The sequence below is a fragment of the Salmo salar genome, chromosome 05 (genome assembly GCF_965601325.2).
Source record: "Salmo salar chromosome 05, fSalSal1, whole genome shotgun sequence".
Taxonomy (NCBI): Eukaryota; Metazoa; Chordata; class Actinopteri; order Salmoniformes; family Salmonidae; genus Salmo; species Salmo salar.
Window position 1 is genome coordinate 56,891,648 of NC_138295.1, and position 23,095 is coordinate 56,914,742.

The 23,095-nt window shown below is 43.0% G+C and overlaps 2 protein-coding genes across 3 annotated transcripts in view; one reads left to right on the forward strand and one right to left on the reverse strand.

Moving 5' to 3' along the window:
* The first annotated feature begins 2,645 nt into the window (after positions 1-2,645).
* LOC106605186 (free fatty acid receptor 2) lies at positions 2,646-5,065 on the forward strand. The gene has a single exon (XM_014200567.3). It carries the CDS (start codon positions 2,946-2,948, stop codon positions 3,984-3,986), a length of 1,041 nt encoding a protein of 346 aa, XP_014056042.1. The 5' UTR covers positions 2,646-2,945; the 3' UTR covers positions 3,987-5,065.
* Positions 5,066-9,749: 4,684 nt separating this feature from the next.
* Positions 9,750-23,095, reverse strand: part of LOC106605157 (igLON family member 5) — a 157,390-nt gene continuing 144,044 nt past the window's right edge. For both annotated transcript variants that reach the window (XM_082975290.1, XM_014200521.3), the window contains 3 exons: positions 20,301-20,421; positions 17,511-17,662; positions 9,750-16,300 (listed from right to left, as the gene is read on the reverse strand). In XM_082975290.1, coding sequence (XP_082831416.1) covers positions 16,197-16,300; positions 17,511-17,662; positions 20,301-20,421 — 377 coding nt within the window. In that variant the 3' untranslated portion in view covers positions 9,750-16,196. The remainder of the gene's footprint in view (positions 16,301-17,510; positions 17,663-20,300; positions 20,422-23,095) is intronic.

Sequence of the window (23,095 nt, forward strand, 5' to 3'; positions counted from 1 at the left end):
ACTATGTACATTACCATTCAAAAGTTTGGACACACTTACTCATTCAAGGGTTTAACTTTATTTTTTATATTTTCTACATTGTAGAATAATAGTGAAGACATCAAAAATATGAAATAACACATATGGAATCATGTAGTGAACAAAAAACAAATTATTTCAGACTCTTCAAAGTAGCCACCATTTGCCTTGATGACAGCTTTGCACACTCTTGGCATTCTCTCAACCAGCTTCATGAGGTAGTCACCTGGAATGCATTTCAATTAACAGGTGTGTCTTGTTAAAAGTGTATTTGTTGAATTTCTTTCCTTCTTAATGCGTTGGAGCCAATCAGTTGTGTTGTGACAAGGTAGTGTTGGTATACAGAAGATAGCCCTATTTGGTAAAAGAACAAGTCCATATTATGTCAAGAACAGCTCAAATAAGCAAAGGGAAATAACAGTCCTTCATTACATTAAGATATGAAGGTCAGTCAATGCGAAAAATGTCAAGAACTTTGAAAGTTTCTTGAAGTACAGTCGCAAAAACCATCAAGCACTATGATTAAACTGGCTCTCATGAGGACCGCCACAGGAAAGGAAGACCAAGAGTTACCTCTGCTGCAGAGGATAAGTTCATTACAGTTACCAGCCTCAGAAATTGCAACCCAAATAAAAGCTTCACAGAGTTCAAATAACAGACACATCTCAACATCAACTTTTCAGAGGAGACTGTGTGAATCAGGCCTTCATGGTCTAATTGCTGCAAAGACACCACTACTAAAGGACACCAATAATAAGAAGAGACTTGCTTGGGCAAAAAAACATGAGAATGGACATTAGATCGGTGGAAATCTGCCTTTGGTTTCAACTGCCGTGTCTTTGTGAGACGCAGAGTAGGTGAACGGATGATCTCCGCATGTATGGTTACCACTGTGAAGCATGGAGGAGGAGGTGTTATGGTGTGGGGGTGCTTTGCTGGTGACACTGTCAGTGATTTATTTAGAATTCAAGGCACACTTAACCAGCATGGCTACCACATCATTCTGCACCGATAAGCCATCCCATCTGGTTTGCGCTTAGTGGGACTACCATTTGTTTTCAACAGGACAATGATCCTTAACACACCTCCAGGCTGTGTAAGTGCTAGGTGACCAATGAAGGAGAGTGATGGAGTGCTGCATCAGATGACCTGACCTTCACAATCACCCTACCTCAACCCAATTGAGATGGTTTGGGATGAGTTGGACCGCAGAGTGAAGGAAAAGCAGCCAACAAGTGCTCAGCATACATGGGAACTCCTTCAAGACTGCTGGAAAAGCATTTCAGGTGACTACCTCATGAAGCTGGTTGAGAGAATGCCAAGAGTGTGCCAAGCTGTCATTAAGGCAAAGGGTGGCTACTTTGAAGGATCTCAAATATTAAATATATTTTGATTTGTTTAACACTTTTTTGCTTACTACATGATTCCATATGTGTTATTTCATAGTTTTGATGTCTTCACTATTAATCTACAATGTATTAAATAGTAAAAATAAAAACCCTTGAATGGTACTGTATGTGTGTGCGTTTGAGCTTATGTGTAAGCATTTGTGAGTGTGTAAGCATGTGTGGTAAGGTGCAGAGAGTCAGTGTAAGAGACTGTTGGTGTTCTAGCGGTCATCCCAGTCACAGTGGAACGGAATACTGTAGCTATCTATGGTAGAAAAAGTACAAAACAATGTGAAGAGTAGGTAAAGAGGTCAGTGAGTTGTTTGACTTGCTGGCAATCCTCCACTGTCATCATATCTGCCAGTAAAAGTTTGAGTGAGGAATTTCCCATACGTACAGTATACTAGCTAGTCATTGGTCAATACAAGGAGGTAATGTTGGTTTAATTGTTTCCTACGCTCATGGCTTATTATACTGTCCTTTATTTGATGCTGGAAGTACATGGAGGGTAAGATAATACAATTCAGTTCAGTGCAGACATGCTATGATAACTCTCTCGAATACTTGACTCGAGTAGCGACAGCCTTACGGCACAAGGCTGGTGAACAAGACTATAGTAAGGGCTACTTGGTTGTGGTAGAATGAGTTCTAGCTCTTTCTTAATTGTGAGTGTTGTGTTCATGACTTCCCTTTGATGATGTCAGAGATTGTTTAATCCATTGTTGACCTACTGGAGATGTTTAAGAACAGGAAATGAAAACACTGTTGTACTAACAAGGATAAAGAATGGTAGCAGCTAAGACCATGCATTACCCCTTTGTGGACGTAAGCGCCAATATATTTACGTGCCGTTCTGTGTTTGCGCGTATAAGAAGTACAGGCGTCCATCCAATGATAAGACAATATTATAACGACGACACAGGAAGCAATAATGTTGTGTTGAGACTGTTTGTATACAGAACCATGTGCCAGACACACACATCCTGAGTCATCACATTAAACAAAACCCAGATGCTCATCAACTCTAAAGATATACAGTCAGTTCCCAACAGACACTGACCATATTGCCTTTCCGTGTGTTTGGTTTTATTGCAGTTATTTTGCATGAAATTCACATTAATCTGAACTCTATTTCATCTGCTAGTATTGTATTGTGATTATTGAGCACACGGATGTTGTTTCAATTACACCCTCCACTTGACATACTTAAAAGGGGTGAGTAGTGAGTAAGAAACGGCATAAACAGTATTGTGGCGTGTGGTAATCTCTTTCTATCCTCTCTTGCCATCAGAGTCTTGGAGCCTATGAAGAGATGATGAGTTGGTTTTATTGTCAGGGACAGGAAAACCACGCTGTCTAACCGGGTTTGTTCCAGGCTGTTGACCCAATAAGCAGCCTTCACCTCTGAAGCCTCAGACTGTCTGACAGATCAAGCCCATTACACTGCAACGTTTTCATCCCCCCCAGACTGCACTGAGATGATGTGACAGATCTTGCTCCCTGTGCCTTCCAGTGACTGTACCCACCGCCGAGGCCATCATGCAGGAGTACCACACTGCGCTGTGTCTGTCCGTCTACCTTGTCACCTTTTTGATGGGCCTCCCGGCCAACGCTGTGGCCTTCTACACCTTCAGCAAGAAGGTAAGGCAAAAACCCACACCCATCGACATCCTGCTCCTCAACCTGACCATCTCAGACCTCCTCTTCCTCCTCTTCCTGCCCTTCAAGATGCAGGAAGTCACGGACAATATGACCTGGAGTCTACCCTACATCCTCTGTCCTTTATCCGGCTTCTTCTTCTACATGACCATCTACGTCAGCACCTTTTTCCTGACAGCGGTCAGTGTGGAGCGCTACCTGGGCGTGGCCTTCCCCATCCAGCACTCGCTGAAGCGCCGGCCCCTGTATGCCGTGGTGGCCAGTGTATTTATCTGGATCTTCTCCGTCCTCCACCTGAGCATCGTCATCATCATGTCCTACTACAACCCACCGCAAGACTCCCTCAGTTCCACAACCAACTCGTCCAACATCTACGAATTCTCCAACGTCTCCATTAGTGACGGCGACAACGTCGTGTCTTCCAGGAATGTGTGCTATGAGGATTTCAGCGAGAAGCAACTGGCGATCCTCCTGCCTGTGCGTCTGGAGCTCTGCCTGGTTCTATTCTGTGTACCTTTCCTCATCTGCAGCTTCTGCTACATCAACTTCATCCGCATCCTCTCCGGCCTGCCCCACATTGGGCGTCGCAGACGCCTCCGTGCTATCGGCCTGGCTCTGGGGACACTGCTGGTGTTTGCCTTCTGCTTCGGCCCCTACAACGTCTCCCACATTGTGGGCTTTATAACCAGGAAGAACCCCGACTGGAGGGACATGACCTTGCTCTGCAGCACCTTCAACGCCTGCCTGGACCCCTTCATCTTCTACTTCTCCTCCTCGGCCGTCAGAGGGACCCTAGGGAGTATGCTGCAAGGGGCCAGAATCAAGCTGGCCAAGTGTCACATCCACTGGTCCCCTTGGAAGGGAATGAGTGAGCCTCAGATAGATAAGGGACCCAAACAAGCAGAGATGAACGCTATCTGAAGCTAATTGAATAGGGCCTGTATTAACTGAAATGAGATGTTGTGCTCCCCATGCCTAGAGGCAGGATATGAGTGCTCTGATGTTTATGTTTTTTTTTTTTTTACATGTGAGACGGGAGAGACTTTCATTTACTGTATATGCGTCTCTGTTTGATCATTGGCGGGCAAACTTCCTACTTAGATTAGAGACAGGATATGGGAGATACGGAGCCTGCCTTCCTCCTGAGAGACACAAAACAAGGGCTCACAATAGGGAGTTACTGCCTTGCTGCAGTTAGCTGGAATCAAGTGCAGTCATTGCCAATTATGTATTATAAGTACACACCTACTGTGACAGTGCATTAAATAAGTTTGAGAGTACATTTGTTGTATTGGGTTGCCTGACAAGATTGGAAAACAGAACAGAAAATGATCATTGATTAGCAGCTAAAGTGTTTATTTCAACATTGTTGAAAATTGTATTTCACAAGGTTGAAGCCCATTTACACAACTAGGAGCAGTTATGGTGATGTCAACTGTAGAGAACAACAGCTCTAACATCTGAGAGACACATCAGAACAACATCTCTCAGCACTGAGAGATAAGCATCTCAAACAAGTGTCACAGAAGTATCGCATATGGTTGAAAAGGAACGATGATGCAGTATGCACTGTGTGCTAGCTATTCAATTGAATTTGAGCACTGAGCAGTTGGTGTGTGTATCTCTCTCTCTGTGTGTGTGTGTGTGTGTGTGTGTGTGCGCGCGCGTGTGTGTGTGTGTGTGTGTGTGTGTGTGTGTGTGTGTGTGTGTGTGTGTGTGTGTGTGTGTGTGTGTGTGTGTGTGTGTGTGTGTGTGTGTGTGTGTGTGTGTGTGTGTGTGTGTGTTTGTTTGTGCATGCATGAGCACACATGCGTAAGTGAGGGATTTTGTGTGTACTTGTGATTCATTGTGTCCATAGATTACTATTATTGGCTTTGTGAAATGAATGTGGACTCACTGTCCCATTTTTGTATACACCTCTAACATGTGGGACCTTCATTGTTTGATTCTGGGACCAAATAAAGATATTTATGTTGAAATAAAAGCACGTTCATTTCGTGAATTACAGGAACAAAAATACTACAATAGTTGAACAGCATTGAATTGGTTACACAATTACAAGCAAAACGTTTGGCAATGGCATACTTGAACATAATCAGGTTGTTGTGGAACACTGGTTCTTGCTACTGTTTTGGAGTCATAACATGTATAACATGATGACCATCCCTTCAGACATACTTCCCAATACAGTGTAACTCGTGATAATTGATGAGCCTCTCAAATATTTACACAGAGACTATAGTCCCTGATAAGGTATCATGGGTGGTGCATGTATACTATACAGCCAGCTGCTGTACAGTACCTGTAACACGTGCAAGGAAAGCCCACGCCACCAACATAAACCCATAGATTCAATACTTCCACACCAGGATGTGCCTTGACTTTATTTAATCCGGTTATTCAGGGATAACGCTCCAGCAGAGGTTGAGTTGATTATTGCATATATCTATTTGACAGCCACACCATCCATGCGACATTCATTTTGACACTAGAGTACAATGTGACTAATAAAACCATTCAGTAGCACTTGACACGATTGCAAAATGGCTTCCGTTCAACACGCGACATAGACCTAACGTTTCACATAGCATCACCGTTGTATCATGATTTGGGGATGTTGCAGAATGTGTGAGCTGGGTAGAATATACATCAAGGAGGACAAGTGAGAGAGTGTAGAGCTAGTTTTTAAAACAGTGCTGAGGCATGTGCTTACAGTATAGACAAAACTACTGGTCCCCCAAAAAAGTCCCTCAGTAAAAACCCAGCATACTCTCTGACACAAAACGTGTGCCATTTGATCAGGAAATGTATCATGCAGTAAAGATCTGTATAGATTCTGTTGTGGGTAGCCTATCAATTACAGAAAATCGGATGCTCTTGGACTTTTTCTCACAATGTTGGATAGCTAAACAGATAGAGCTGTAAAACAGAATGTGTGTATGCATGCTTGTGTGTGTGTGCGTGTACTTACCGTACATAGGACACAAGAGGTATTTCTTTTTCAAACAAACTTGTCAGTGCTGTGGAGAATAAGACGATATCTAAAACAACCCAATTGACTGATGCTCAAGACATGGACCACACAATTATTTACATGACTCCATTTCCCATGATCCTTGTGAGATCTTGTGAGTGCCACCGTACAGTACTTACCTGCAATGGAAAACACCACAGTCACTCCACAGAGGACACAGATCTTAAGGATATTCAAGCATCCAATCACCTCATTGGGGGCTGCGTCTGTGAGCGTGGACAAAAAGGCAATGCACACTTAACCTAGGGTTAAGTTATACAGTTATGGACCTCACACAATGATGACAGACCTGAGGGTGAATTCAATTTACAGTTGTTGAAGGCCCATGATTGACTGAATCTGTGTGTAGTGTAAGCTCTGTGTGTAGTGGAAGCACAGATGTATAAAATTTGATGAGGAAAACTTTGATTTCACTCAGGTATGCCATGCAAGCTGTTGGCTGAGACTAGATATTTGAGCCATATGAGAACTAGTCTAGTGAAATATACAGTAGTGTTAGCTAAAGCTCACCCCAGGAGAAGGAGGCAGACAGGGGTGAGTCCAGTGCAGGGTGATCCTGCACACTACAGGTGTAGGAGATCCCAGCATCCACAGATCCCCGCAGGGGGAGGGACAGCACACTGATTACGTGCACTTCCTTTCTGGAGCTGTCCGTCACCTGTAAACACTCTCCCATCCAATTAGGAGTTGAGATCTTTGGAATCAGGCTATGCGATTGGTTGATGTAAGCAGGATGAAGGGTGCAGTTGCTGCCAACAAAGTGGTAGGTGGATACCACTAGTGACATAGAGGAGAACCCACTGGTCCGTCTGGGGGTCTGAGGACACAGAGGAGAACTCACTGGTCCGTCTGGGGGTCCGAGGGGACCTGGAGGAGGAGTTGGGGCACAGAGGGGGGTGCTAGTAGGGGCAGGAGGAGATGCAATACCATCTATCTCATGACATTTACATTTTAGTCATTTAGCAGACACTCTTATCCAGAGTGAATTACAGGAGAAATTAGGATGAAGTGCTTTGCTCAAGGGCACAACGGCAGATTTCTTTTGTTGGCTTGGGGATTCAAACCGGCAACCTTTCGGTTACTGGCCCAATGCTCTTAACCACTAGGCTACCTGCTGCTCATTAGAAATATGTCAGATTGTTGACGTTTAACCATAGTAGTTATACTGTATGTCATATTTCACTATTCTGACATATTCTATTCAGGCCATGTTGGTAATACAGTTGTGGCAAAATGACACACTCATGGTTCTGTAAATGGTGCAGGACTTTGTAACGGGCACCCCACTGGAGAAACGCTGCGAGGAACCTTCTCTTTCGCATGAGGGGTTTGCACATAATCATTCCACGATCCCTCTTTGCCTTGTTCTGTGGTGAGTTTCAATTCCCTGCAAAGATCAATAGAATCCACAATGCATTGTGCCGGGGTGATTATATCTGGATCTGTCATGAAACCACTCAGGCAAAAAGATGAACTGAAAGGAAATTTCCATGTGGCTAGAATTTTTATAGATTTGAGCTTGGTTAGGCTTCTTTATGGTGATGCATAGCCCACTGGTTTAAATTGGATTGCCTCCCTGCTAACCGTTTGGGTTCAAACAAATTCTCAAAGGATACAAATGAGAGACAATTACAACAATCCCAACAACAACAACAATACCAACAAAGACAGAAACAATTATGAGAAACTCTAATGAGTTACAATAAGACATTCCAAGAATAAAGATGGATGTGTTCATTTCTTATCAGAGCTAGTTTTTAGCCTGGCCCCATATTTTCTTTTAACGCTTAATCCTATGGTTATTATCAAGAGGGCACAAACAGATTTGGGACCAGGCTAATTTGTTTTTGTCTTACCCAGGACAATGAGCTTTGTGCCATCCCCTCTCTCTCACCTTTAACCTCTCCGTTGTTACCATCCTTAACGGGGCTGAGTGAAGACGCAGCCTGTGAATGCTTCTTCATCAAGGTAACAAAACAAAACAAAAACAGCAAGACCTTCAGTTCAAAGGCATTTGCCCCAAAGCTTTCCCACGATGTTGAGGTGTATTTGGACATGATCACAGTATTTTATTAAAGTCAAAATGAGTGAGTTGGAGTGACTTTCTCCCTGAGTAATGAGATTTAGTCCTCTTATCTTCACAAACAAACAACTCATGACTCTATACACTTCTGAAAGTAATTCGATCATTAGTGTTGTCAACAGGAGTCTTGTTATTGCAAGAATTGAAGTCAAAACAGAAAGGCAGAATTTATGCAATTAGGTAAATGTATATGTATGCTTAGGGATATTGTATAACAAGTATTAATTATGACACTGAATATGCTGAAAAATCATAAACATAAAACATATATTTATTTGTGAGAATATTGGTATCCTAGTATGATTGAAAGACACTAACCTGGTATTGGGCCTGCTATCAACAGAAGCACACAGGTCCAGGATATTTGTCATGCTTTTGTTTCTCATTCCAAACTCCAGTGGTGAAAGGACTGCTCGAACAGTGACTTTGAACGTCAAGCTTCCCTCCAAAGACAACGAGATGTCAGCTTGTTTTTTTTGCTTCATTATGTTCCAATGTTCCATTAATAGGCCATGCTCCAAAACAAGACAAATCTCAGCGCCTGTTACGTCAAAGACGACACAAGTCTATGTCTTACAGACAAATAGGCCTCGCTCTTGATGTTGCACAAACCTTTATGCAACAGTAAGCAAAATGCATTCTACAGTAACAAACAAAGCAAAACCATCAGTCTATTTCACAATGATAAGGTGCTCATTGGACAGAATGTCAGCTAGCTAATTACTTAAACAACAAAGTGGTTAATGTGTGAAGAATACAATGTCAATATATCTCATTTAAAATTAATTTGTTTACTTTGAAACGTACTAGCAAACCATCATTTAAAGCTGAAATTAGTTTCAAGTACAAAAAGTTTTGTTTATTTTAATTCTGAACGTTTTTGTAGAGGAATATGTAGAAGAGCAGTTTTTGTATGGTTCACACATGTTCTGATGAATAAGAGAATAGTGCAGTATGTCATACTACATGTATAGGCTACTTTAGAATATGAGTGGTGTGACTCATCGTCGTCAGTCCAATGTTTAGGTAAAGCATTTTAAAAAACGACGCTCCGAGTTACTTTGACTCCGCTGTCCACCTAGTATTACCACAGCTTTGACCTCACCCAAAAGCTGATCCCCAAACCCGTACCACTCACAGCCAGAAGCAGTTTGACTGAAATGGAAACAAACAGCCTAACCCTCGTATAGTCCTTTCACTGGATTAAATATATTCTACATTGTCATAAACAAGAGAAGTAGGGACTGACCTACTCTGTGCACCTCAACAGAAACATTAGCATAATATTTGGCAACTGTTTCTGACATGTATTAGTGAACTGCAGTTTCCATCCATCTCTCAGTGATCTTTACTCTCTTTGAAAGTGTGTAAATAATTTACAGCAATCTAATGGAACTATAAGGTCATATTGATTATGTACTAAAGTATTAGATTTTCAGCTGTCTGTTTTCCTCTGCATTTAGATATCCTCTTGATTTACTCCTATTCAAAAAGACAATGTACAACTTGGCATCAAGCATCAGGTGAAAAGTTTAAAAACGACAACAATCAACCACTTCACACAGAGTTCTGTTAAAAACAACATTATTTTAATTTTTTTTTTCTCCCTCTGATATATATTTTTTAAACTCCACTTCTATAGATTTGGAGAGAAAAAATTGTTCACTCACATAGAAATGACAAAAACAGAGACAGAACGGAGATCAAATGAACCAAAAGAGTCGTCATAATCAACATCCCTTCACTGCACAGAAATATGTCAAGATGTAAGACGATGCTGTTTGTGTTCCTTTGTTTTTGTTCAGTATGTTATATCGATGCAATCTTGAAACGTCAACACAGACAGAAATAATAATGCTGAGGTCTAGGGGTAGATTGAAACCAACATGCCTGCCATGTGAAGGTCAGATAATCCACATACACACACGGACACACACACACACTCACAAATCAATAACACAGATTTACCAGGGTGGGAACCTGGCATACAGAGAGGTGGCAAGGCAGCAGGCAGCGGGATTGGCATAGGGGGGGGCACAGGTGCCAGGTTTTCTCCACAGAGAGGGAAAGGAGATGGAGGAGGAAGTGGGCCAGAGGGGTAACGAGAGAGAGAGATGGGCATGACATCTCCATAAGATGTCCGCAAACACTAACCAAGCATTCTAGAGTAGACTCATCCACTGGATTGAATTGGACACCTAAGACACCCTAATATTTGTTATTAGTTCTCGCACTGATAAAAATGACATTTGTCTTTGTGCATTGTTATTACCTGATTGTCATAGTTTTTCAGAAGTTTCAAAATTGCTCTGGTGAAACAACACTGTCATGACAACCCAATCGTATATTGTGTCATGAATTCAAATCTATGCATCTCACATTAATAGGACAGTTTCAGACAGTTTGAGACTTAATCACACCGTACAGGTCCTCTCCCATTTTATCCTGTGAACAAACGCCAGAACATCACTTGATGCTGTCATTCGACAAGAAAGAAATATATTTCCACTGTCAGTTTTCGCCACGGCAACCAATATTTACCCAGTTGATTGACAGGCCAAATGGCAGGTTTGTGCTGGTGACTCACAAAGGCCAAGTAATGGGGCACTCAGCATTGGAGATGTTAGCCAGGCTTCTAATTTTATTTGTATTTTTGTTTTACCTTGGCAAGTCAGTTAAGAACAAATTCTTATTTTCAATGACAGCCTAGGAACAGTGGGTTAACTGCCTTGTTCAGGCAGAACAACAGATTTTTACCTTGTCAGCTGAGGGATTCAATCTTGCAACCTTTTGGGTTACTAGTCCAACACTCTAACCACTAGGCTACCTGCCGCCCCATGACTAAGGAGGCTGGCTGGTGGGCGCCTCCATTGTTGACTGGTAGTGTGCAGACTCTCTGTTATTCCAGCTGTGGATGGCCCAACACTGGTACACTGTTAATTATCCACTAGTTACATTCTTAGAGAGGAGAGGGTGATTGACAAGCAACCATCTGTAGTCCCGGCCTGTCTGTGTGGATGGAGGTGGGAGTGAGTGACTGCTGCTCTTGCCTCTGTGGCTCGCAAGTATTACTTTAACCCACTATCCACACAAACAAATACTGTCAATGTTTTACATGAATAATAATATATCCTAATTAGAATTCAGAATAGAAATGATAAACCAACAAGATATCCACCTATCTACATAAATGTATCTATCTTTTTGTTCAATCTATTCTGTCTTTGCGTATCTATCAATTCAACTACTACCGACTTAATATAGTACCTAGCTACCTCATTCAACTTCCAAGCGTATCCCTCAGTGAGTCAAGGCAAATATCACTTCCTCTGCTTAGCAACATGTAGTCAGCATGTTTATCCAATAATGACCTATTTTCATCATGGTGCTAACCTCAGTCCAGCATGGTGTGTATCGATGCACTCATTAGTACAGCTAATGGAAATCTACTGGAGCTTAAATACACTCGCAACGTTGACTCTGCTCATAAGAACTCAACAGGCCTTTAGAATAGCTGGTGAACAATAGATCGTTAGGATAACACATTGCTATCTAGCTAGTGGGCTATGGTGTGAAGGACAAAAGCTGGAGAGACCTGGCTGGTACTAAGGAAATCATTTATATATCAATGAGTCTGTCCCTCAATAAGACATATCTTCTTATGTGTAACTGATACATAGTACCATAGTACCGTATTTCTGATAATTTATCACGTTAGTTGAATATTGACCAAATACTATCATGGCTACGGTTCTATTCCCCTTTATCTCACCTCGTTCTATTGTACATCCTATTGTTCTAGACTCTACTCCTACTAAAGAGTCGGCTGTGTTTGTCAGACATAAGCCTCCAGATACACAGTATCGATAGGCACTGACGTTTCCAAAATGAACATTTGGTATCAATCATTTAATTGAGTAGAGTAATAAAATATAATGTACTATAAGGTGCCATTATACAGACAATTGTTAGACATCTCATTATCAGAAAGAACAAAATGAACAAAATGCGCCTTGACTAGCTACTCTTTCAACTGACATGAAAAGAAAACGAAATGACTCATTCTTCAGTGTATGTTCTCTAAACACATAGTTACCTTAGTTGACAATATAGCTCGGCCAAATTGTTTCGGAGATGGGGAGAAAATCAATGTGCAATTAGGGATGTCTTGTATCAAGGCATGATAAATTATGCTCTCTATTCTAAGGCCTTACTATAGACACTTGACAATTCAGTCTTTGGGCCCTTGGAAAGTGACCCTGGGGAGAAATTGCTCTATTTCATGCGATCCAGTCCAATGTATTGATTAACCATTGCATTTGGAACTGAAAGTGTGTTGAGGAAGTGTTCGATGTGGGAATATAGTGGTTTTAGTGATTCAGGATCTAACACAAAAAAACGAGTACATTCAAACGGTGACTGGGTGTATAGTTCTCTGGCTTCTACTGCTACTCTACCACTGTATTTTCATACACCACTAGACTTGTCATTCATAAATAAAAAAATACACCACCTAAATATGGTTCTAATTTTCTTCAAAACATTTCAATAATCTAATGTATAAATAAAGCAAGTGAGTTTATATTATGTACATCAACATAAGCCAAAAAGTGCTGCTTAGCAATGCTCGAGTGGTGCCCGTAGAACTGGTATCGCCCCCCAGTTGTTGGGAGTGATGGACTACATGTGAATGCATATCATTAAAGTGTAAAGCGCTCCTTGATAGGCTAGCAGATAGCATCATGAAATGCTGTCTGTACACAGACTGTGTTTGTGATCAATGCACTGCTAATGTTATTAATATTACATGGTATAATCATAAGCAACGCTGTGGTATGCCTTCCTTCCGGAGGGACGACGCAGCAGTCATTTTGGGAATGCTATCTGAGCTGCTATCCTATTAAGTGTCTTCCCTGTCTTTTCTCGTTCTCCCCCGTGGAGAGTTCACTGTCTGGTCAGAGTCATCCCATCTCCCTCTGCCTCAGAGCTTTGTCTGTACCAGTCTGGGCTTCTTCCCACTGTCCATCAAGGAAGTGTATTCGCTGCATCCTTCCTTTTCCCATTTCCAGTCCTCTGCACCACATAGAGTCTGATTAACTTTCACATTTAACTCATGGAGACACTCAAACTCATTTGGGGTTATTACAAATGCCCACCATACATATTGCCCTCCATTGCATGAACTTAAAAGCATATCCCCCAGCCTTTCCCCCAGCCTAAAGCCCAAACACAAGATACAGCTTTTTGTTTTTCAAAATCCCCCCAAAACGAACATTTACATGCTTTTTTTTCAAACCCACATTGAGAAACATGACAGTATGTTTTTGTTATTTTTTGTTATTTTCTTTTAGTTTTTTCTTCAAGGACAGAGTATGTACATACAGAAGTTTATTCCACTAATAAAATTGAGCTGGGTGCTGACATGAAACAAGAGTATTTGAAAGAGAGAAGACAGACAGAAAGACAGCGTGAGTGAGAGAGGGGGATAGAAAACGACAAAGAAGGAAATACAGAATCACTGACCAAAACAACCTGCTCTTGTGCTTGAAAATCGATACCAATCAATATCCTGTGAGTCTGAGCAAAACAAGATGAACACAAGTGGGTCTGTCTGTTGCCCTTCAGACATACCAGTGACTGACTACATTGCATAGAGCAATGGGCATCAACAGAACACATCTCGCACTATATTCAGTGAGACAAACAGGTTTTCATTGACTAGCCTCCTGCTAAAGGGGACATTCACTCTTGCTAGGCTTCACATCTCTTCATATATTAGCACACTTCATACAATAGTATTACTAAAACAGTTCCATTCTTGAACAGATTGTTAGGTGCACCCTTAAATCCTTCATAGCACAGATGAACCAGATTGGATGCCTCTCCTATATTTGAGTTTGCGGGTATGTTGCTGGTTAAAATTAAATCAAACAAAAAAAGATGACAGCTATTCGCAGAATACTGAATACAGATGCTGCATATTCCTGTAAGGTCACAGGAATTGTGGGTAGTCAGCTAGTTGCTAGTGTGAGCCAACCTCTCCATTCAGGTTGGCTCACTATGGGGGAGTTTGCATATAGACATAGACACAGCAGGACGTGACAGAGAGACAGCGGTTGGGTGGTTGGGGTGTCATCGAGCCTCATAGCGCACGTCTCAGTGGTTGATCTGTGCAGGTAAAGTGGCTGGATAATTGAGCCCCGGGGGGGTTCAATCAGGGCCCAGGTGTGGTGGTTTGTGAGGACGCGCCGCGTCTGCTTTACAGGGACGAGGGTGTCCTTGAGGAGGATGCTGTCAGGGCCAGGATTGAACGTGATTTATGGGGCCTGTCCATGGCTGGCGGGAAGGACACCGGGGGAAGCAGGGAGTGTAGGCCCTGTCGCTTATCCAGCCACAGGTAATGGCTAATTACATCTTTATCTCCTGGTGCGCCTGTCCTACCATACAAGGGCTGACTGACTTACAGGGACACTGCTTTACATACATCGCTTGAAATAATTTATCTATGGAGCTGGTCTGTCTGGAGAGTGACACGCTATGGAAGCTGGTTGAATATGTGTAATATGTATTATACAGTTATTAGCATGAAAACAAAGGTTTTAATACATACACGTTTACAAACGATATTACATTTCATTGACTGCGGACTCTTTTGGATGAAAAGACTCCCTCGGGATCAACTTCGATGTGTTTTTAAAATCCTTGTCAAAAAGAGCACAACTTGAAAACCTTACAACTTCGTCTTTTGTCGCTGTCGTTCAGTTCAACGAGCGCGATTTCTCCGAGGGATTAAGTACAAAATATTTTTTTGCACACACGGCTCGTCATGAGCTCTGGAGTAGTATGTGTTCTTTTTTTTTTCTCTCACATGGAATTACTTTTCATATTTATTTAAATACTTATTAACATCATCAGTATTATTATCAACACCAAAAAAGTTATAGCAGTTTAACCTTGCAGAGTAAAACGGACACAGTGCAGGGGAGGGGGGGGGGGGGGGGGAGGTTTCACGACAGGAACATCTCTAACCGGTACATGCTATCAACAAGCGACAAGGAAGGAGGATGACTGGTCAACGCCTTCAAAGCAGGAGACACGATTGTTATTTCTACAGTCCCTTCCTGGTTATGAAAACTGTAATAGAGGCTGATGGGTAATGTCGTTTTGCTGGATTTTTTATTATGATATTTTATTATGATCCACATTAGCCACTGCCAATGGGAGGGTTGGAAGTGGATAGACTGCCTCTAGTAACGGCATGGCTTCTGTACTGCATTATATTTACACACGAGACAGAGCACAAACCACCTTAACGATGAGGGGGGGGGGGGGGGGGGGGACTTCTCACGTGCTTCGTCTTGGTTGAGATCCCAAAAGGATACACTAGAAGGGCACAGACTATATAGAACGCCCACCCTTCATGTGTGTTTTGACATCATTCGTAGCAGCCGCGTCATATACACTGCCACACGGTTAAAAACGGAATAAAACGGTACTTGTATGATCATAGGGTCAAATGTCACAGGGCCAACGGGCCAATGGACAGCTTTCAACAAGGTCACGTGACCCTCATCATAATGACTAATCATTGTTATTATAGAGTAGTTCCAACCATAAATAGGAGTGTTGTTACTCCTAGCTTCCAAATGTCTATGAGACCAACAGTCGTGTAGATCAGTCATCATTTAGATTTATAATAGTATTATCCTGGTGTTAAATATCTGTTTTCATCATCATCACAATTATCATTCTTAATAAACACATTATAGACATCACCAATGTGACCCTCATTGGAAACAGGATGAAGAGAGAGAGTGGTAATGGTGATGGTGGCAATATAGGTAGCAAGGGGGGAGGTAGTGGGGTGAGGAAGAGGGGGGGAGTTGGTGTGAGATGCGATGCGTCAATGGCTCCTGGAATAATGCATATTATTTTTGTTTCACAGTGATGGGTTCGTAATTAAAGAAATTCCTTCTTCCTTCCGCAGGCGGGATGGGACTTCCGGGAAAAGCTCTTAGACCTTAATCAGGAGAGAGACAGAGAGGCAAAGCCAGAAGCCGACGCCCGCACTCACCCCCACGTTGACGGCCACGCCTCGCCCGTACACGGCTCCCGGCCCTGCGTCAAGGGGCCCGGGAGAGAAGGACAGGCACCGGAAGGAGAGAGGAAACCGAGGGAAGAGAGAGTGGAGAAGAATTCGTAAGGGAAAAAGGAAACAACCAGAGAAAACATAAGCTACAAGTAAAAAGAGGTAAAACATTTTGGGATAGAAATGAAGTCTGAGTGCAATGACAGGGACAGAGTGTAAAAACATCCCCGAAGCTATCTGATATTAGTCAGAGTGGTGTGATTTTCAGTCTGTGTCCCATTCGTACAGACGGTTCAGACCCAGCTTGTTCTAATGATGAAAGGGGGAAGATTAGGTGAAAAGAGGAGAGGAGAGGGACAGATGATGGGAGAGATAAGACACAGAGGCAGGCGGAATGGGGGGAATGGAGGAAGGCGGAACAGAAGGATATATGAGACTGACTGGCTGGGGCTGAGTCATTGGAGGGAGACTTGCCGAGGAAACAGCAGAACGAGGGAATGAAAGAGGAGAAAGGGAGGAGATGAAGGGGCTCAATTAAGATGGCAATGCCAGAGTGTGGAAGGCGGGAGAGAGGGAGGGATAGAGGGAGAGAGAGAACACAGTGTTGGAAATCGCTCATTGGGGAGGGCTAATGCGAGACGGGAGGAGCGAGAAGGAGAGAAACGACAACTTCCTGGGGTAGCAGAACAGGACAGAACAGAGGGAGAAATGGAGGAGAAAAGCTCTTTGGCGTAATGGGGCGGCGAATAAAGAGATGGAAAGATGGAAGGAGGGATTGGGGAAGGAGGGAGGGGGATGAGGAAATCCAACACTGTGAGCAGGGAAAGGAAGAGAGATGGGGATGGGGCAATGCAGTGTGTGACTAGGTATGTGTTTGCACATTTGCACATTTGACTACTTGTGTGACTGAGTGAAGTAGAATGATCTTAGACACATGTATGGACGTCTGTGTGTGTATGCCTCATAGGAGGCTGCTGAGGGGAGTACCGCTCATAATAATGTCCGGAATGGAGCGAATGGAATGGCATCAAACACATGCAAATCATGTGTTTGATGTACTTGAGGCCATTCCACTCAGTCTTCTCCAGTTATTACAACAAGCCCGTCCTCCCCAATTCAGGTGCCACCAACCTCCTGTGGTATGCATGCATGAGTGTGTGTTTGCATGTGGCTAGCTGTGTGTAAGTATGCATGCTTAAGTATGTGTGTGTATTTGTGTGAATGCTTTAAGAGACTCACGGAAGAGCAGCATGCTGGCGTTGGAGGCTCCCAGCCTGTTGGAGGCAAAACAGGTGTAGTTGCCAAAGTGTTTGTCCGTCACGTTGGTGAAGAGAAGCAGTGAGCGTGTCTTCTCGTTCTTGATCCTCAGAGTATTATCGCTCTCTACCGGCCTGATACAGAGAGAGAGAGAGAGAAGGGAGAGAGGGAGCGAGTTGGGCGAGATAGAGTGAGAGGGTGAGACAGAGAGAGGGGGGAGGTAGATAGAGAAAGAGGGGTAGAGTGGGGGGGGGGGGGGGGCGACAGACGGAGAGAGGGAGAGAGAGAAATAACTTTGTTTATATCTGAAAGGATGTGTTAGCAATACAGGAAAAAATCTACCTAAACTATTAAATCAAATCAAATGTTATTTGTCACAGACGCCAAATACAAAGTGTAGACCTTACCGTGAAATGCTTACTTACATTCCCCCTCCTCTCTGTCACTACCTCACCTGACAATTCTAATAGTCAAAATCTAACAGCAATTAAATCTACAATACTTTCTGGTCTGCCTCTCTCTCTCTCTCCCTCTCCCCCCCCCCCCCCCATGGTATTTTGTTTATTTTTGAAAGGATTGGGTAAGTCTTACCAATACAGAGCTGAGTTTTTACCATATTACTTTTTACCATATTACTCATTACAATCCAATCCTTTGCCATCGCCATCGAGAGAGACAGAGAGAGAGAGAACATTAACTCACACCTCTTAGCAGGAAACTGTTACTATATTCTCCCCAGAGATCTCAGAAAAACACACTCCCCCTCCACTCTGTCACTACCTTACCTGACAATCCCAATAAAAAATCTAATAGTACTTAAACCTACAATACTTCCTGGTGTGCCCCATTAGACTGTGTTCTCTCTCTCTCTCTCTCTCTCTCTCTCTCTCTCTCTCCTCTCTCTCCCACCCCCTCTCTCTCCCACCCCCTCTCTCTCTATTTTCTGTGTTCTCTCTCTCTTGACAGCAAAGGATTGGATTGCAATGAGTAATATGGTAAAAGCTCAGCTTTTTGGTTACACTTACCCAATCCTTTCAAATATAAACAAAGTGCCATGGGAGAGAGAAAAAAAAGCGAGACAGAAAAAGGGAGAGAGATAACAGTCTAATTGTCACGACTTCTGCCGAAGTTGGTGCCTCTCCTTGTTCTGGCGGCACTCGGCGGTCATCGTCACCGGCTTTCTATCACACCTGGTTCCCATCTCGTTATGATTATTTTCCCTATTTAACCCTCTGGTTCTCATGATGTTTTGTGCGTTATTGTTTTCTTGTTCGTCGTGTTAGTTGTGTATTGTCAAGATTGTTTATCCCTGCGTGGATTTTGACTTATGAGTTTTCTAGAGTAAATTATGTTATTTTACTCAGTTCGGTGTCCTGCGCTTGACTCTATCCTCACCTCCACTATACTGACACTGACACTAATGGGGCACAACAAGTATTGTAGATTTAAGTGCTGTTAAATTTTGACAATTAGAATTGTCAGATGAGGTAGTGACAGAGAGGAGGGGGAATGTGTTATTTGAGAGAGCGAGAGAGAGTGAAATACCTTTGTTTATATCTGAAAGGATGTGTTAGCAATAAAGGAAAAAAATCTACCTAACCTATCAAATGTTATTTGTCACATGCGCCAAATACAACAGGTGTAGACCTTACCGTGAAATGCTTACTTACAAGCCCTTAAGCAACAATGCAGTTTTAAGAAAATATTTACTAGGTAATTTATACATGTAGGTAGGTGTAAAGTGACTATGCATAGATAATAAACAGCAAGTAGCAGCTGTGTGTGGGGGGGGAGGGGTCAATGCAAATAGTCCTGGTAGCTATTTGATTAGTTGTTTGGCAGTCTTATGGCTAGAAGCTGTTAATGAGCCTTTTGGACCTAGACTTGGTGCTCCAGTACCACTTATTTACATTTTTTACATTTTAGTCATTTAGCAGACACTCTTATCCAGAGCGACTTACAGTAGTGAATACATACATTTCATTTTCATTTCATGCATTTTTTTTAATATATTTTTTTTGTACTGGCCCCCTGTGGGAATCAAACCCACAACCCTGGCATTGCACACACCATGCTGGCGTTGCAAACACCATGCTCTACCAACTGAGCTACAGGGAAGGTTTATCGTGCAGTAGCAGAGAGAAATGTCCATGACTTGGGTGACTGGAGTCTTTGTTAATTTTTTGGGCCTTCCTCTGACACCGCCTAGTATATAGGTCCTGGATTGCAGGAAGCTTGGCCCCAGCAGTTTTATAACAGGTGGTGATGCAACCTACATGCTGACCAGTTTAAAGGTCTTGCTCACATCTGTTACAGAGAGAGTGATCACACAGTCGTCCTGAACAGTTGGTGCTCCCATGCATGCTTCACTGTTGCTTGCCTCGATGCGAGCATAGAAGGCCCGTCTGGTAGGCTCGCTCCACATCCGACGAGCATCAGAGCCGGTGTAGTAGGATTAAATCTTTGTCCTGTATTGAAGCTTTGCCTGTTTGATGGTTCGTCTGAAGGCAAAGCGGATTCTTATAAGCGTCTGGCAGCTCTAGCCTTTAGCTCGGTGCGGATGTTGCCTGTAATCTATTCATTCTGGTTGGTATATGTACGTATGGTCACTGTGGGGTCGACATCGTCAATGCACTTATTTATGAAGCCGGTGACTGAGGTGGTATACTCCTCAATGCCATTGGATGAATCCCGGAACATATTCCAGCCTGTGCTAGCAAAACCGTCCTATTAGAGAAAAAGTGAAGGAAAAGGAGGAGGTATTTTTCTTACCTGCGGTCGTCTCTGTACCATTCAAAGGAGGCCGTGGGTACTGCCATGGCCTCACAGCGCAAAATGGCTGTTTTGCCCAGCTGGGCTGGCATGTTCTTCACGTCTGTGATCATGGGAGGGTCTGAACAAAGGAGGGAGAAGTGAGAGAAATCTTTAACATATATACACAACGATAGTGATTAAAAGTTAAGCTCAGACAAAGAAAGGCTCAGTGACCTTCAAGGTCGAGAAAGGTTGAGGTTGATAAATACATGACATATAAAATTATTAAGATACACACTACTTAGATCTTGCAACCTTTTGATTACTAGTCCAACGCTCTAACCACTAGGCTACCTGCCGCCCCTAAATATGGAATCATGTAGTAACCAAAAGAGTGTCCAAATATATTTGATATTTCAGACTCTTCAAAGTAGCCACCATTTGCCTTGATGACAGCTTTGCACACTCTTGGCATTCTCTCAACCAGCTTCATGAGGTAGTCAGGTGTGCCTTATTAAAGTTATTTTGTGGAATTTCTTTCCTCCTTAATGCGTTTGAGCCAATCAGTTGTGTTGTGACAAGGTGGGGGGGATACAGAAGATATCCTTATTTGGTAAAAGACCAAGTCCATATTATGGCAAGAACAGCAAAATAAGCAATGAGAAACGACACTCTATCATTCATTTAAGACATGAAGATCAGACAATACGGAAAATGTCAAGAACTTTGAAAGTTTCAAATGCAGTCGCAAAAACCATCAAGCGCTATGATGAAACTGGCTCACATGAGGACCGCCACAAGAATGGAAGGCCCAGAGTTACCTTTGCTGCAGAGGATATGCTCATTAGAGTTACCAGTCTCAGAAATTGCAACCCAAATAAATGCTTCACAGAATTCAAGTAACTGACACATCTCAACATCAACTGTTTAGAGAAGACTGTGTTTTAAAAAAAAATTGTATTTCACCTTTATTTAACCAGGTAGGCTAGTTGAGAACAAGTTCTCATTTACAACTGCGACCTGGCCAAGATAAAGCAAAGCTGTGCGACACAAATAACAACACAGAGTTACACATGGAATAAATAAACATACAGTCAATAATACAATAGAAAAAGTCAATATACAGTGTGTGCAAATGAGGTACGATAAGGGAGGTAAGGCAATAAATAGGCCATAGTGGTGAAATAATTACAATATAGCAATTAAACACTGGAGTGATAGATGTGCAGAAGATGAGTGTGCAAGTAGAGTTACTGGGGTGCAAAGGAGCAAAATAAATAAAATAAATAACAGTATGGGGATGAGGTAGTTGGATGGGCTATTTACTCTGACAGCTGGTTCTTAAAGTTAGTGAGGGAGATATGAGTCTCCAGCTTCAGTGATTTTTGCAGTTCGTTCCAGTCATTGGCAGCAGAGAACTGGAAGGAAAGGCAGCCATAGGAGGAATTGGCTTTGGGGGTGACGAGTGAAATATACCTGCTGAAGCGCGTGCTACGGGCGGGTGCTGCTATGGTGACCAGTGAGCTGAGATAAGGCGGTGCTTTACCTAGCAAAGACTTATAGATGACCTGGAGCCAGTGGGTTTGGCGACGAATATGAAGCGAGGGCCAGCCAACGAGAGCATACAGGTCGCAGTGGTGGGTAGTATATGGGGCTTTGGTGACAATATGGATGGCACTGTGATAGACTGCATCCAATTTGCTGAGTAGAGTGTTGGAGGCTATTTTGTAAATGGCATCGCCGAAGTCAAGGATCGGTAGGATAATCAGTTTTACGAGGGTATGTTTGGCAGCATGAGTGAAGGATGCTTTGTTGTGAAGTAGGAAGCCCATTCGAGATTTAATTTTGGATTGGAGATGCTTAATGTGAGTCTGGAAGGAGAGTTTACAGTCTAACCAGACACCCAGGTATTTGTAGTTGTCCACATATTCTAAGTCAGAACCGTCCAGAGTAGTGATGCTGGACAGGCTGGCAGGTGTGGGCAGCGATCGGTTGAAGAGCATGCATTTAGTTTTACTTGCATTTAAGAGCAGTTGGAGGCCACGGAAGGAGAGTTGTATGGCATTGAAGCTCGTCTGGAGGTTAGTTAACACAGTGTCCAAATAAGGGCCAGAAGTATACAGCATGGTGTCGTCTGCGTTGAGGTGGATCAGAGAATCACCAGCAGCAAGAGCGACATCATTGATGTATACGGAGAAAAGAGTCGGCCTGAGGATTGAACCCTGTGGCACCCCCATAGAGACTGCCAGAGGTCCGGACAACAGGCCCTCTGATTTGACACACTGAACTCTATCTGAGAAGTAGTTGGTGAACCAGGCGAGGCAGTAATTTGAGAAACCAAGGCTGTTGAGTCTGCCGATAAGAATGTGGTGACTGACAGAGTCAAAAGCCTTGGCCAGGTCAATGAATACAGCTGCACAGTATTGTCTCTTATCAATGGCGGTCAGACAATACGAAAGAGAGGTTGAACAGGCTAGTAATAGGGGTTGCAACAATTTTGGCGGATCATTTTAGAAAGAGAGGGTCCAGATTGTCTAGCCCGGCTGATTTGTAGAAGTCCAGATTTTGCAGCTCTTTCAGAACATCAGCTATCTGGATTTGGGTGAAGGAGAAATGGGGGGGCTTGGGCAAGTTGCTATCGGGGGTGCAGGGCTGTTGACCGGGGTAGGGGTAGCCAGGTGGAAAGCATGGCCAGCTGTAGAAAAATGCTTATTGAAAATCTCAATTTATCGGTGGTGACAGGGTTTCCTAGCCTCAGTGCAGTGGGCAGCTGGGAGGAGGTGCTCTTATTCTCCATGAATTTTACAGTGTCC